Source organism: Dictyostelium purpureum (assembly GCF_000190715.1).
Source record: "Dictyostelium purpureum unplaced genomic scaffold DICPUscaffold_19, whole genome shotgun sequence".
Lineage (NCBI taxonomy): Eukaryota > Evosea > Eumycetozoa > Dictyosteliales > Dictyosteliaceae > Dictyostelium > Dictyostelium purpureum.
Genome location: NW_003519356.1, coordinates 136,556 through 150,294, shown reverse-complemented (window position 1 = coordinate 150,294; position 13,739 = coordinate 136,556). Strand labels below are relative to the sequence as shown.

The 13,739-nt window shown below is 24.6% G+C and overlaps 4 protein-coding genes across 4 annotated transcripts; 3 read left to right on the top strand and 1 right to left on the bottom strand.

Annotated features, from left to right (window-relative positions):
* Window positions 1–3,355: 3,355 nt before the first annotated feature.
* Window positions 3,356–4,672, top strand: DICPUDRAFT_27137 (uncharacterized protein; the record flags this gene model as incomplete). Its single annotated transcript, XM_003284109.1, has 1 exon — window positions 3,356–4,672. The coding sequence occupies one exon, from the start codon at window positions 3,356–3,358 to the stop codon at window positions 4,670–4,672; it is 1,317 nt and encodes a 438-aa protein (XP_003284157.1).
* DICPUDRAFT_21604 (uncharacterized protein) lies at window positions 4,665–4,991 on the top strand (the record flags this gene model as incomplete). Its single annotated transcript, XM_003284108.1, has 1 exon — window positions 4,665–4,991. A coding segment is annotated over one exon (327 nt), but the record flags the coding sequence as incomplete, so codon positions are not given.
* Window positions 4,992–7,656: 2,665 nt separating this feature from the next.
* Window positions 7,657–8,019, bottom strand: DICPUDRAFT_75126 (uncharacterized protein; the record flags this gene model as incomplete). The annotated part of the gene is made up of 1 exon (XM_003284084.1): window positions 7,657–8,019. One exon carries the CDS (start codon window positions 8,017–8,019, stop codon window positions 7,657–7,659), a length of 363 nt encoding a protein of 120 aa, XP_003284132.1.
* A 3,498-nt stretch (window positions 8,020–11,517) lies between these two features.
* On the top strand, window positions 11,518–13,529 carry DICPUDRAFT_75125 (uncharacterized protein; the record flags this gene model as incomplete). Its single annotated transcript, XM_003284107.1, has 2 exons — window positions 11,518–11,563; window positions 12,490–13,529. The coding sequence occupies 2 exons, from the start codon at window positions 11,518–11,520 to the stop codon at window positions 13,527–13,529; spliced, it is 1,086 nt and encodes a 361-aa protein (XP_003284155.1).
* Between the last annotated feature and the right edge of the window lie 210 nt (window positions 13,530–13,739).

Genomic DNA, 13,739 nt, shown 5'->3' with positions numbered 1-13,739 from the left:
GTAGTTCCACCCGGCACATTACCAAATAATCTCACAACACTCACATTCGGTAATGATTTTAACCAAGTAATTCTACCCGGCACATTACCAAATAGTATCACAACACTCACATTCGGTCGTGATTTTAACCAAGTAGTTCTACCTGGCACATTATCAAATAGTCTTACAGCACTCACATTCGGTGAGTGTTTTAAACAAGTAGTTCCACCTGGTTTATTTAAAATTAATAAAAAATAAAGTTATCAGCCATGATTAATATTTTCCTACCTAATGGAAACTAAAATATATTATTTCCTTCCTCTTTATAAAACCTTTGTTTATTTTCTTAATCAATATTTATAAAATAATAAACTATAAAAATCAAAATTTTTAAAAATCAAAATCCAAAATTTCATTTTTTTCTTATGTATTATATTTTATATTTGTAAATATTATTTTTGTTTCATGATTTATATAAAATTTGTAGAAAATTATTTGTGTATCAGGTGTATTATTTTTGATTAATTAAAAAAATAAAAAAATAAAAAAATAGAAAAATAATAATTTTAGAAATCAAATCTATTATTGCTTATAAAAATTTCATTTATTATTTATATTATACATGAGATATATGATTTTATTTATAATTATTTGTTATATAATGATGAACATGAAATAAAAATTAATTAAAAATAAATAAATAAATAAATAAAATAAGAAAAGACTATGTATTGTTTGTAATATCTTTATTTAATATATTTTATCAATTTTATGAAAAAAAATGAAATTTTGGATTTTGATTTTTAAAAATTTTGATTTTTATATTAAAGATAAATTGTGAATTTTTTTTATTTTTTAGAGATTAAAAATTATCGTTATCCTAACTTTTTACCGATTATCGTTATCGTATTCATTTTTCGATTTTTTTAACAAAAATTATCTCTTTTTTTTAAAAAAATTATTCATAAAAATTTTTAGAGTTCGAAAATTATCGTTTCCGTTTATCTTTTTTTAAATAACGGGAAGAAATTATCCAAAAATGAATATTTTTTTCGAAAAAATTAAAAATAGATAAAAGTGGATAATAAAATTAAAAAAAGATAAAAAAAGGATAATAATTTATAAAAAAAAAAAAATAGAATTGTTTTAAAAAAATTCAGAAAACCTAATGTTGATGCAATCTAGTTATTTTTTGGGTCTATTTTATATTTATATTTATAATAATTTACTATTATAAAAAAAAATAATAGTAAAAAATAATTCTATGGTGATAACAAAAAAATAAAAACAACTTTTTTTTTAAATAAAAATATGATTTTATAATATGATTTATATTTTTTTTTTTTTAAAAATATTATATTGTCATTTTATTATTGAAGAGGTGTGAGTAAAAGACTCTTATTAATATGGTTTTTATTAATTTATTTAATATAATTTTAAAAAAAACAAAAAAATACCATGTAATTGCTAAAAAATTTTAAAATTATAAATAAAAAGTCGTATTATAAAATTAATATAATTAAATAAAAATTTATTTTAAATTTATTTTAAATTTATTTTGTTTTTAGAATTAGATTTTATTTTATTTAAAAATTTTATGATAACAACATTGATGTTTCAATATACTATTACTGAAAATATTTTGAGAAGCTTTATAGAGCTGAAAATAATTTATACATTTTTTAATTGAATAATAGCTTAGCAAAAATGTGTGGAAATTGTAAAAATTTCATGTTTAGATTCACCTAATACTATTTGATGTTCTACCATATTTACTTGGCCAGAGAAAATCTGGTAGAGATTATGATCTAAATACTTATGGTGACTAAACTTTAAAATGTTGACTGTTACTAATTGAAAATTCTCTATTTATTCTAAATGCAGATATCTATTTTGGTGTATTGGGGAAACTAAAAATTAATGGGGCTTTATATTTGGGTTACGATAATAATGGGTTTGGTTGTTGTAGAAATGAAATATCTATATTTAATAATGTTGATGATTTTGATGATGGCGATGTGGATGGGGAACCGGTGGAATCATAACGAGATTCCTTTTGAGAATGGGATAGGTAGTGTGATGGTGCTTTAAATGGTAGATTATATTGATTGCTTGGTTTTGCCCCGTATGATTTTTGAAACCAAATCTTAACATTTTGAATTTGTGCGAAGAATAAAGGTGGTGATTGGTGATGATGTGATTGTTCCCTTGTATGATCATTTAGATTTCGTGCCGAGTATGGTGGTTGTGATTCATCACAAGTTTTCTTATTATTTTGATTTTGTGGATCGGAATAATGGTGCTTTGGGTCGTAGTTTCCATCTCTGTAGGTGCCGTTATTGGTGTTGTCGTTGGAGAAATATATATTAATAATGACAAATGAAGACAACAAAAAGGACAGATGCTAATAAATATTCCATTTTTTTATTATTATTTAAAATGGAAATAGGGTGGTGAAAAAATAAAGTGATGATTTTTTTTTTTAATCAAAAAGATTTTTTTTTAAAAAATAAAAGAAATTATTTACAAAAAAAAAACAATAAATGAATTTTACAAAAAAATAAAAAATATAAAAAAAATAAAAAAAAGAATGAACAAGGCAGTATTAGACTTGAATGGGCCCAAGCTTAATAAGATAATCAACAACAAATACGACAAGTACAGTAAATTCAAAAACAGGTAGATCAACCTGATCAATCAAATAACCAAGGGAACTCAAAAGAGCAAAAAACCCCGACACATCCGACCAAATTTTTAAATTTGTATGGAGAACCCACACAAATTTTAAATATTTGGTCCGTTAATAAACAAAAGAAAACAGGTAAGAACAATCTTTTTCCCCAATTGAAAAAATATTTAAATTTAAAAAGAAATTTTTAAAAAATAAATTTGTTTTTTTAAATTTAAATATTTTTAAAAAAAAAGTTTTTGGGAAATTTTTTATAAAATTTTTATTTTTATTTTTTTTATTTTTTTTTATAGCAATGAATGAGCTGCTATCATCTCTAATTAACTTTCAAGTAAATGAAGAGTTTAAAAACAATGGCAATATTAGTGATAGGTAAGTACAATACAATACAATAAATATAAATAATAGTCGATTAATTAAAAGCATATTAATTGGTGTTTTCTCTTTTTAACTATTCATTATAGATCATTATATATTGTTTGGAATAATATATTTTTAAGAAATGAAATTCATAAACATATTTTAAAGTTTATTGAACATAATGTTGTAGAATTTGATAGATCAAGTTATGACCAGTTTAAAGATAAATCATATATAACATCACTTGAATGGCATGGTGATACACTACCAGATAAAAATGAATTTCCACCATTTTTGAAAAATTTATATTTGTGCACTTTTAATAAAATGTTAACTCCAACAACTTTACCAAATACAATTACTACACTCACATTCGGTAATGATTTTAACCAAGTGGTTCCACCTGGTACATTACCAAATGGTCTCACAACACTCACATTTGGTAAAAGTTTTAACAAAGTAGTTCTACCTGGCACATTACCAAATAGTCTCACAACACTCACATTCGGTTTTTTTTATAACCAAGTAGTTCTACCCGGCGCATTACCAAATAATCTCACAACACTCACATTGGGTGAAAGTTTTAAAAAAGTAATTCCACCTGGCACATTACCAAATAGTCTCACAATACTCACATTCGGTTATAGTTTTAACCAAGTAATTCCACCTGGCACATTACCAAATAGTCTCACAATACTCACATTCGGTCGCAATTTTAACCAAGTAGTTTCACCCAGTACTTTACCAAATAATCTCAAAACACTCACATTCAGTTATAATTTTAACCAAGTAGTTAAACCCGGCACATTACCAAATAGTCTCACAACACTCACATTCGGTAGTGATTTTAACCAAGTAGTTCCACCCGGCACAGTACCAAATAGTCTTACAACACTCACATTCGGTCGTAGTTTTAACCAAGTAGTTTCACCCAGCACGTTACCAAATAGTCTTACAACACTCACATTCGGTAATGATTTTAACCAAGTAATTCCACCTGGCTCATTACCAAATAGTCTTACAACACTCACATTCGGTCGTAGTTTTAACCAAGTAATTCCACCGGGAACATTTCCGAATAGTCTCACAACACTCACATTCGGTTATAGTTTTAACCAAGTAGTTCCACCCGGCACATTACCAAATAGTCTCACAACACTCACATTCAGTTCTGAATTTAACCAAGAAGTTCTACCTGGCTCATTACCAAATAGTCTTACAACACTCACATTCGGTTATGATTTTAACCAAGTAGTTCAACCCGGCACATTACCAAATAGTCTCACAACACTCACATTCAGTGATGAATTTAACCAAGTAGTTCCACCCGGCACATTACCAAATAGTCTCACAACACTCATATTCGGTCGTAGTTTTAACCAAGTAGTTTCACCCAGCACGTTACCAAATAGTCTTACAACACTCACATTCGGTAATGATTTTAACCAAGTAATTCCACCTGGCTCATTACCAAATAGTCTTACAACACTCACATTCGGTCGTAGTTTTAAACAAGTAGTTTCACCCAGCACGTTACCAAATAGTCTCACAACACTCACATTCGGTTGTGAATTTAACCAAGTAGTTCCACCAGGCTCATTACTAAATAGTCTTACAACACTCACATTCGGTGATGGGTTTTAACCAAGTAGTTCTACCCGGCACAGTACCAAATAGTCTTAAAACACTCACATTTGGTTATGATTTTAAACAAGCAGTTCCACCCGGCACATTACCAAATAGTCTTACAACACTCATATTCGGTCGTAGTTTTAACCAAGTAGTTCTACCCGGCACATTACCAAATAGTCTTACAACACTCTCATTCGGTGATGATTATAACCAAATAGTTTCACCCGGCACATTACCAAATAGTCTCACAACACTCACATTCGGTAATGATTTTAACCAAGTAGTTCTACCCGGAACACTACCAAATAGTCTTACAGCACTCACATTCGGTTATGGTTTTGACCAAGTTCAATCTCTCTTATTACCAAATAATCTCACAACACTCACCCACGGTTTTAAAACTATAATAAATAAAACAAAAAATAAATAAAAAATAATAATAAGTAATTAGGGATTATAATTATTTGCTTAACTAAAAAAAAGTTCACTCTAGACTCCACTTCCAAAACACTCCTCCAACACCATCACCAGTATCATCTATAGTTATTCAAGATTTCCTAAGTAATATAAAGACCAGGAATTAATCAAAATATGAAAATCAAGTAAATTTAATGATCAACATATCAATCGACCAGATATCAAAATGAAACAAATTTTTGAACAAAATTTTAACACTGAACATGGAAACCATGACAATAATCATTATTGAATAATGAACAAATTAAATCAACTAAGAAAGATTTTCTTTTACGTTTTGGTAATAACGAATTTACAAACAGTCCAGATTTAATAATAAAAATATTAATGTTCCGCAACTAAATGGAGTATCAAGAAAAAATTGTTTTATGTTCACATATCAACCTTTCAAAATAAAGTTTTTTAGAGTGATGCTGGTATATATAATTTATGTGAGAGCCATGGTGTTCGTTTGCATATAAATTGTAATATAAATTACCACAAATCTCATTTAAATTTTAATTATATAATCTATGGTGTTTTCTCTTTTAAATTAATTTATTATTTATCGTATTGTATTGTATTGTATTGTATTGTATTGTATTGTATTGTATTGTACTTACCTATCACTAATATTACCACTATTTTTTAACTTTTCATTTATGAGAAAGTTAATTAGAGATGATAGTAGCTCATCCATTTTTACCCTTAAAAGCTCAAAAAAAAAAAATTAATATGCTTTTAACTATTTATTATAGATTATAATATATAGTTTGGAATAATATATTTTTAAGAAATGAAATTCATAAACATATTTTAAAGTTTATTTCAAATAGTGTTGTAAATCTTGATACAGTTAGTTGCATAAATTTTGCAACAAGCATTTTGATTTTAGAAATTGTTAAATATCTATGAAGAATTTTTAAATTAAAAAATATTATTTATTTAAAATAAAATTAAAAGTGTCGGTTATTTAAAATTTTGGTTTGCCATTTTTTTATATTTTTATTTTTTTTTATTTTTTTTTTTATTGTTATTATTTGTTTGATGCAAAATTTTTGATAAATAACTTTGAGTGTATGTATATTTTTAATAAAAATTTATATTTTTATTTTTTCATATATTTACAAACATAGTTTAAAAGATAATTAATATTTAAATTAAAAGGCTCTTTAATTAGAAAAAAGAGAGTTAGTTTTAGAAAATTTTCTCAAAGGAAAAAGTGATCAAGAAATCGCAAATATTTTTTGGTGTAAATAGGTCAACCATTTAACGAATTCGAAAACAATATCAAAAAACAAACTCAATTAATCCAAAACAAATTCCAGGAGTTCCAAGAAAGTATACTTTTGTAACAAAAAAATTTTGCAAAAAATACATACTAAATGGTCAATCAAATAATGCATAAGTATACCTAAACTTGTCCAAAGATCATTGAGTATAAAACTTTCAACTTCAACAATTAGAAGAATTCTAAAGAGACAAAACATTTTTTATAATTATTTGTAATGAAAGCATTATTTTACAAAAGAAACTGAGATGCAAAGGTATACTTAGGTAAAAAAATTTAAAAATAATACAGTTAGTTGCATAAATTTTGCAACACACATATTATTTTTGCAATTTATATAATAAAACTTTATGGTTTAAATTTTGGATTTTCGGAGTAACATAAATAAAAATCATTTAATCTATACTTGTTAGATATCTCGGATTCTAACATGTTATTAATAATATAATTATTAATAACATTGTATAAATTTATTAATTTTTAATTTTTTAAAAATTTAAAAAAATTAATTTATTTTAAAATTAATTTTTTTTAAAAAATTTTTTAAATTAATTTTTTAATATTTAATTTTTAATTTTTAATTTTCATTTTTGATAATTAATTTTAATTACAAAACAGATAAAAATAAAAGGTGTTTAATTCACACAGTTAATATTTGTACCAAAGGTTTTTTAATTTACAATTCAAAAGAGTCTTTAATTATTTTGCAAACAGTTTAGGTATGAAGGTTTTATACTTTATATGTCTTATCTTTTAATATTATTTATATATATATAATAGTAGGCGAAGATTATTACACTTTTTTTCTTTTTTTTCCTTTCTATCGAAACTTGTTAAAAAAAAAAAAAAAATAGTAGTAGGCGAAGATTATTACAATACTTAAATAAAATATATTTTAAAGGTTGTGAGAAAAAAAAAATAATATTTTTTTTTTATTTTTTTTTTTTATTATTATTATTTCTATGTTGCAAAATTTTAGAATAAAGATTTTGAGCAAAGGTTTTTTTGAAATTTTTTTATAAAAAAATTTGTAGTTATTATAATTTATTAATATTTAGTAGGGACGAAAATTTAGCTAAGTTTGACTAAAAAAAAAAAAATTTCTGAGTTTCCCCCACTCCCACACCCACCCACTTGACTAATTTTTTCATTTTAAAAACTTAGAAACTTAGAAAAAAAAAAAAAAACTTAGAATTACATTATTTTTTTTTATGAAAAAAGTTTAAAATTCTTGTAAAATTTTATTTAATCATACCATTTTTGAAATATTTGAATAATTATAAATGACAGAGTTTTCGACAATATCTACTCTTGAAAAGTTTGCCCATTCCCTTAATAATACACATTGTTCTATTCTTTCCCAACCCAAATTTGATCTGTTGTCTGTAACCAACAATTTAGCACCCGAAAATGTTCTTTCAATTTCAACGGACGAAGAAGCAACTGAAAGTACATTTCTTACAATTGAATATAATGTTGGATATTTAATACTATTTTCTTTCCAATATTTTATTGTATCATTTCTATGTTTTAAACTTTCTTTTAAGTATTTTTGGATTTCTTTATACTTTGAAATATATGTATTTGTTTCTTTTTTTTCTTCAATAAGCATTTGAATTAAAGGTTCATCATAGTTGCTCTATACCCTCTCTTTGGCAAAGTGATAATCTAGAGTATTTATTGTATCATTTGAAAGATTGTTTTTTTCTCTATATTTTTTTGCTGCTAAACATTTACGATCTATTAAAAATAAGATATTAGTATAATTTTTTAATCAATAAATTAAATAATAATATGTATACTTTACCATTTGTAAAATGATATCTAATGCTATGGATGTTGATAGCTTTTTGTCTAGATCTTAAATTGAATTTCTTGTGGTAATAGGTCTTTTATTTGTTCCTTCCATTGATATTAAGTTATTAATATTAAAATATATTTATTTTTTATAATTTTATATTTATTAATGTTATTATTTATTAATTTATTTTTATTTTTTTAAAATATAATAATTTTTTATATTTTTATATATATTAATAAATTTTGATATTGATATATAAATAAAAAGTATTTATAGAAAAAAAATTATATTAAATTTATTTATTTTTAATTTTAAATATTGCGCTTAATTATATAACTGCTATATTGTAATAAAATATATTTAAAAATCCTCTTAACAATATTTATGTATATTAATAAAAAAAAAAAAAAATTTTAAAAAAAAATTAAAAAAAATTTTAAAAAAAAAAAAAAAAGGGGGAAACAACCACACATTACTATATATATTAATTGATTATGATTTAACTGTTTTTTTATTGATTTTTAAACACCTTTAAAATTAAAAACTTTTTTTTTTGTTTTTAAAACTTAGAAAAATAAAAAAAAAACTAAAACTTAGAAATTGACTTTAAAAATAGAACTTATAGACCCCGAACTTAGAAACCCTTTTTTTCAAAAAATAAACTAAATTTTCTACCCTAATATTTTTAAATTTTTTGTGAATAATATAATTAATTCAAAAAATATAATAATAAATAAAAAATGTAATTAAATAAATATTATGACAGTTATGTGCAATATTCAAATTTAAAAATAAATTTAACAAAAAATATTTTTAATTATATATAAATAATATTAATTTAAAACATTTAAAAATATAATTAAATAAATATTATGGCAGTTATTTGAAAAGCACAATATTTAAATTTAAAAACAAAAAATATTATTGATGGTCATTGATTGTGCCTGTATGTTCTACCATTTCTAATGTTTTTGCTACTGTTGATTTATGCACTCCAATTTTTTTTTCAATTTTTGAGTTCGACTTGTGACCTATGTTTTTATATGATAATTTTGAGTATCGAACTTCACCACTTAACCTCATTTTGTTTATTTACTATATATAATTTTTAAACTTATACTAACACTTAATTATTAAATTAATGATAAAAAAAATAAAAATGTGGTAAAAAATATAGAAATTTTTTTTTTTTATTTTTTTATTTTACCCACACTCACTCCTATCGATTTATTTTTAAATATAAATTATTATTGGCGGTAAGGTTCTTCATATAAAAATTATTATTGGTAGATCTTATTTTAAAAATGATTTAATAAAAGTTGGGGGTCTACATATACAGTGCCCGAGGAAAATATGTAGACCCCCTGATATTTTTATATATGTGTTATAAATTGATTAGTTTGGTTAGTTTTTTTTAATAAATATTGACACAGCCTAAAAATAATAAATAATGGTAATAAAAAAAAGTGTGGGAAATATGGGTAAAAAAAAAAAAATTAAAAAATAAATTTAAATTTTTATCTCTTTTTTTTAATTTTTGAAATTTTAAAATTTTTTTTATATCATTTTTACAAACTGAAAATAGTGCAAAAATAATTTCTAGAAAATAAACAAAATGAGGTTAAGTGATGAAATTCGATACTCAATATTATCATACAAAATCAGACCATTACTCAAATAGTAAAATTGCAAAAAAATTGGGTGTCCACAAAACAAAAGTGGCAAAAACAATTCAAAGATATGAACAAAAACAGGTTCAATCAATGACCATAAACGTTTTGGAAGAGAAAAAAAGATTCATGAAGAGATGATCGTTTATTTTGTTTCAAATTTTTGAATGGTGAGCTGAAGAATGTGAAATTAACAGTGGTTTGGTATTATTCAACAACTGGACACACCAGATTAGACTGGTTAGTTAGAAACGTATTGCATAGGAATAACATTATTTATAAAAAGAAATTCATTAAACCTCGATTATCCGAAGTTAAAAGAAGAAAAAGATATTGTTTTGGATTTGACATAAAAACTGGAATGTGGACCAACTGGAAAATCATATGTTTATGGATGAAGTTAGGTTCCAATAATTTGATAAATACCATTATATAAGATCTTGGGTCTATGAATCTTATGTTTTACTAGATTCAAATACTTAAACAAGTGTTAGAAAAGGTGGAGATAATGTAATGTTTTGGGGAAAATTTTGTATTATGTTCCTAAAAATTAAGATCATCTTTCATAGGGATTATATTCTAATCTCTATATTGATATAATAATAAATGATACACAACCAAATCTGGGTTACTATGCAGATACCTTACAGGTGCCTGAGAAAGTTCACGAAAATTTTCATGAGAATTTCTAATCTTATTCACCAAATATGATTAGGGAGTAAAACTGAAAATTCAAAATTTCAATTGATGAAATACAACCTTTAAGCCCCGATTTATATATAATAGATAATCAATGGCCATAAGATACTTAAATGTTCTCAATCTGAATGTTCAGTAAATCAAATCATAACCCGATCCAATGTCGCATTGACTTTTTTCCTTACATCACTTCTGAGATTAGAAATAATTTTTATAAATCTCTTCCAAACAGAAAGGAGGCGATAATTAAAGCTCATGGGGAACATTCAAAAAATTAGGTAAATTCATTTGTTAAAATCAAAAAATCAAAAAAATTAAAAATAAAAAAAAAAAAAATTTTAAAATTAAAAAAAAGAGATAAATATTGTAAACATATAATTTTTTTTTTTTAATTTTAATTTAAAGGGTTTTAAATGAATCTATATAAAATGAAGTTAATTTATTAGCTAATAAATTACATTATATTTAAATATTATAATCTAAATATCTTTTTTCAATATATAAATTTAAAATCGGTGGGGGGTCTACATATTTTCCTCGGGCACTGTATAATCCGGGCACTGTATTATGGTACCTCCTCCATCCAGAAGATATGACACAGCCTGTCATTACGCCCCAGAACTTGGTTTTGAATTATCATTTGCCGCAAATGGAATGTGGACCGTATTCCAAAAGTCGATGACGACAATGTTACCACTTATACTGTTTACTCAAACAATGAAAATGCTGAACAATCTGATAAAATGTCATCCATCATCAAACACTTTACCAATCTTCAATTATATAAACGGGTAAAAGAAGAGGAAGTAGGTGTTGCAAAGAAACGTTTGTGGAGAAGATTTCATGAACATTGGATCACTGGATCAAGGGTTGGACTCATATCCCGGCTCATATGGAAGCAACATATTGGGAAGCAGTTTTGTCGTTATTACCAAATAGAATGTCATTAGTTCACCGTGATGCAAGTTCAAATGCTGATAGGAGATGTAGGTTGTGTGCAAGTGCTGATGAATCAATTGAACATTTAGTAGGTGGATGAACAGGTATGAATAAATTCGGTAGAATCACCCGTCATGACATAGGTGCATTTGGCAGAATTATAACTAATGAAGTTCCTCACACAAATTAGCATACCAATTAATAAAGATATTAGAAATTTATTTTATAGTTGTAAATAAAGTAAATCAGCTTTAACCTTATTGATTTATTGTTGTCCAAAAAGTGGAAAGGTATTGCAGATTGGCTTTCCTTCAGGTGTTTGTAAAATGATATTGTGTTATTGAAGTAGGTGGTAAAAATAAGATATTAAACAACAAAATAAAATTCAAAATGTATTTTCTAAAAATAAAAGATTTTCGAGAAGCAATATTTTAAGATATAAATTTAAACAGGAAATTCCTTAGAAAATGTTTTAAAAAGATATCACACAATATAATGTAAAGTTGTATTTTTTGTTAATTGTTATTTAGGGATTAGAAATAATAACATTGATGTTACAATGAATAATAATATTAAAATTATTAAAAAAAATTAAAAAAAAAACCCAAAATAACCAATTTATTTAAAAATCTTAAAAAAATAATATGGAAAAAAAAAAAAAAAAAAAAAAAGTTTTTTACAGTTTTTTTCAATTTTTTTTTTTTTTCATTTTGGAGGAATTCATTAATTTCATATTTTTTTATTTATTTTATATTGACAATGGATGGGCTGCTATCATCTCTAATTAACTTTCAAGTAAATGAAGAGTTAAAAAACAGTAGTAATATTAGTGATAGGTAAGTACAATACAATACAATACAATACAATACAATACAATACAATACAATACAATATAAATAATAGTCGATTAATTAAAAGCATATTAATTGGTGTTTTCTCTTTTTAACTATTCATTATAGATCATTATATATAGTTTGGAATAATATATTTTTAAGAAATGAAATTCATAAACATATTTTAAAGTTTATTGAACATAATGTTGTAGAATTAAATAGATCAAGTTATGACCAGTTTAAAGATAAATCATATATAACATCACTTGAATGGCATGGTGATACACTACCAGATAAAAATGAATTTCCACCATTTTTGATAAATTTATATTTGTGCACTTTTAATAAAATGTTAACTCCAACAACTTTACCAAATACAATTACTACACTCACATTTGGTGATGATTTTAACCAAGTAGTTAAACCCGGCACATTACCAAATAGTCTTACAACACTCACATTCGGTTATGGTTTTAACCAAGTAGTTCTATCTGGAACACTACCAAATAGTCTTACAACACTCACATTCGGTCATGATTTTAACCAAGTAGTTCTTCCTGGCACATTACCAAATAGTCTCACAACACTCACATTCGGTGATGATTTTAAACAAATAGTTCCACCTGGCACGTTACCAAATAGTCTCACAACACTCACATTCGGTTATTGTTTTAACCAAGTAATTCTTCCCGGCACATTACCAAATAATCTCACAACACTCACATTCGGTTATGATTTTAACCAAGTAGTTAAACCCTACACATTACCAAATAATCTCACAACACTCACATTCGGTAATGATTTTAACCAAGTATTTCTACCCGGCACATTACCAAATAGTCTTACAACACTCACATTTGGTTATTGTTTTAACCAAGTAGTTCTACCTGGCTCATTACCAAATAGTCTTACAACACTCACATTCGGTTATTGTTTTAACCAAGTAGTTCTACCTGGCTCATTACCAAATAGTCTTACAACACTCACATTTGGTAGTTATTTTAACCGAGTAGTTCTACCTGGCTCATTACCAAATAGTCTAACAACACTCACATTTGGTCATAGTTTTAACCGAGTAGTTAAACCTGGCACATTACCAAATAGTCTTACAACACTCACATTCGGTGAGTGTTTTAAAAAAGTAGTTCCACCTGGTTTATTTAAAATTAATAAAAAATAAAGTTATCAGCCATGATTAATATTTTCCTACCTAATGGAAACTAAAATATATTATTTCCTTCCTCTTTATAAAACCTTTGTTTATTTTCTTAATCAATATTTATAAAATAATAAACTATAAAAATCAAAATTTTTAAAAATCAAAATCCAAAATTTCATTTTTTTCTTATGTATTATATTTTATATTTGTAAATATTATTTTTGTTTCATG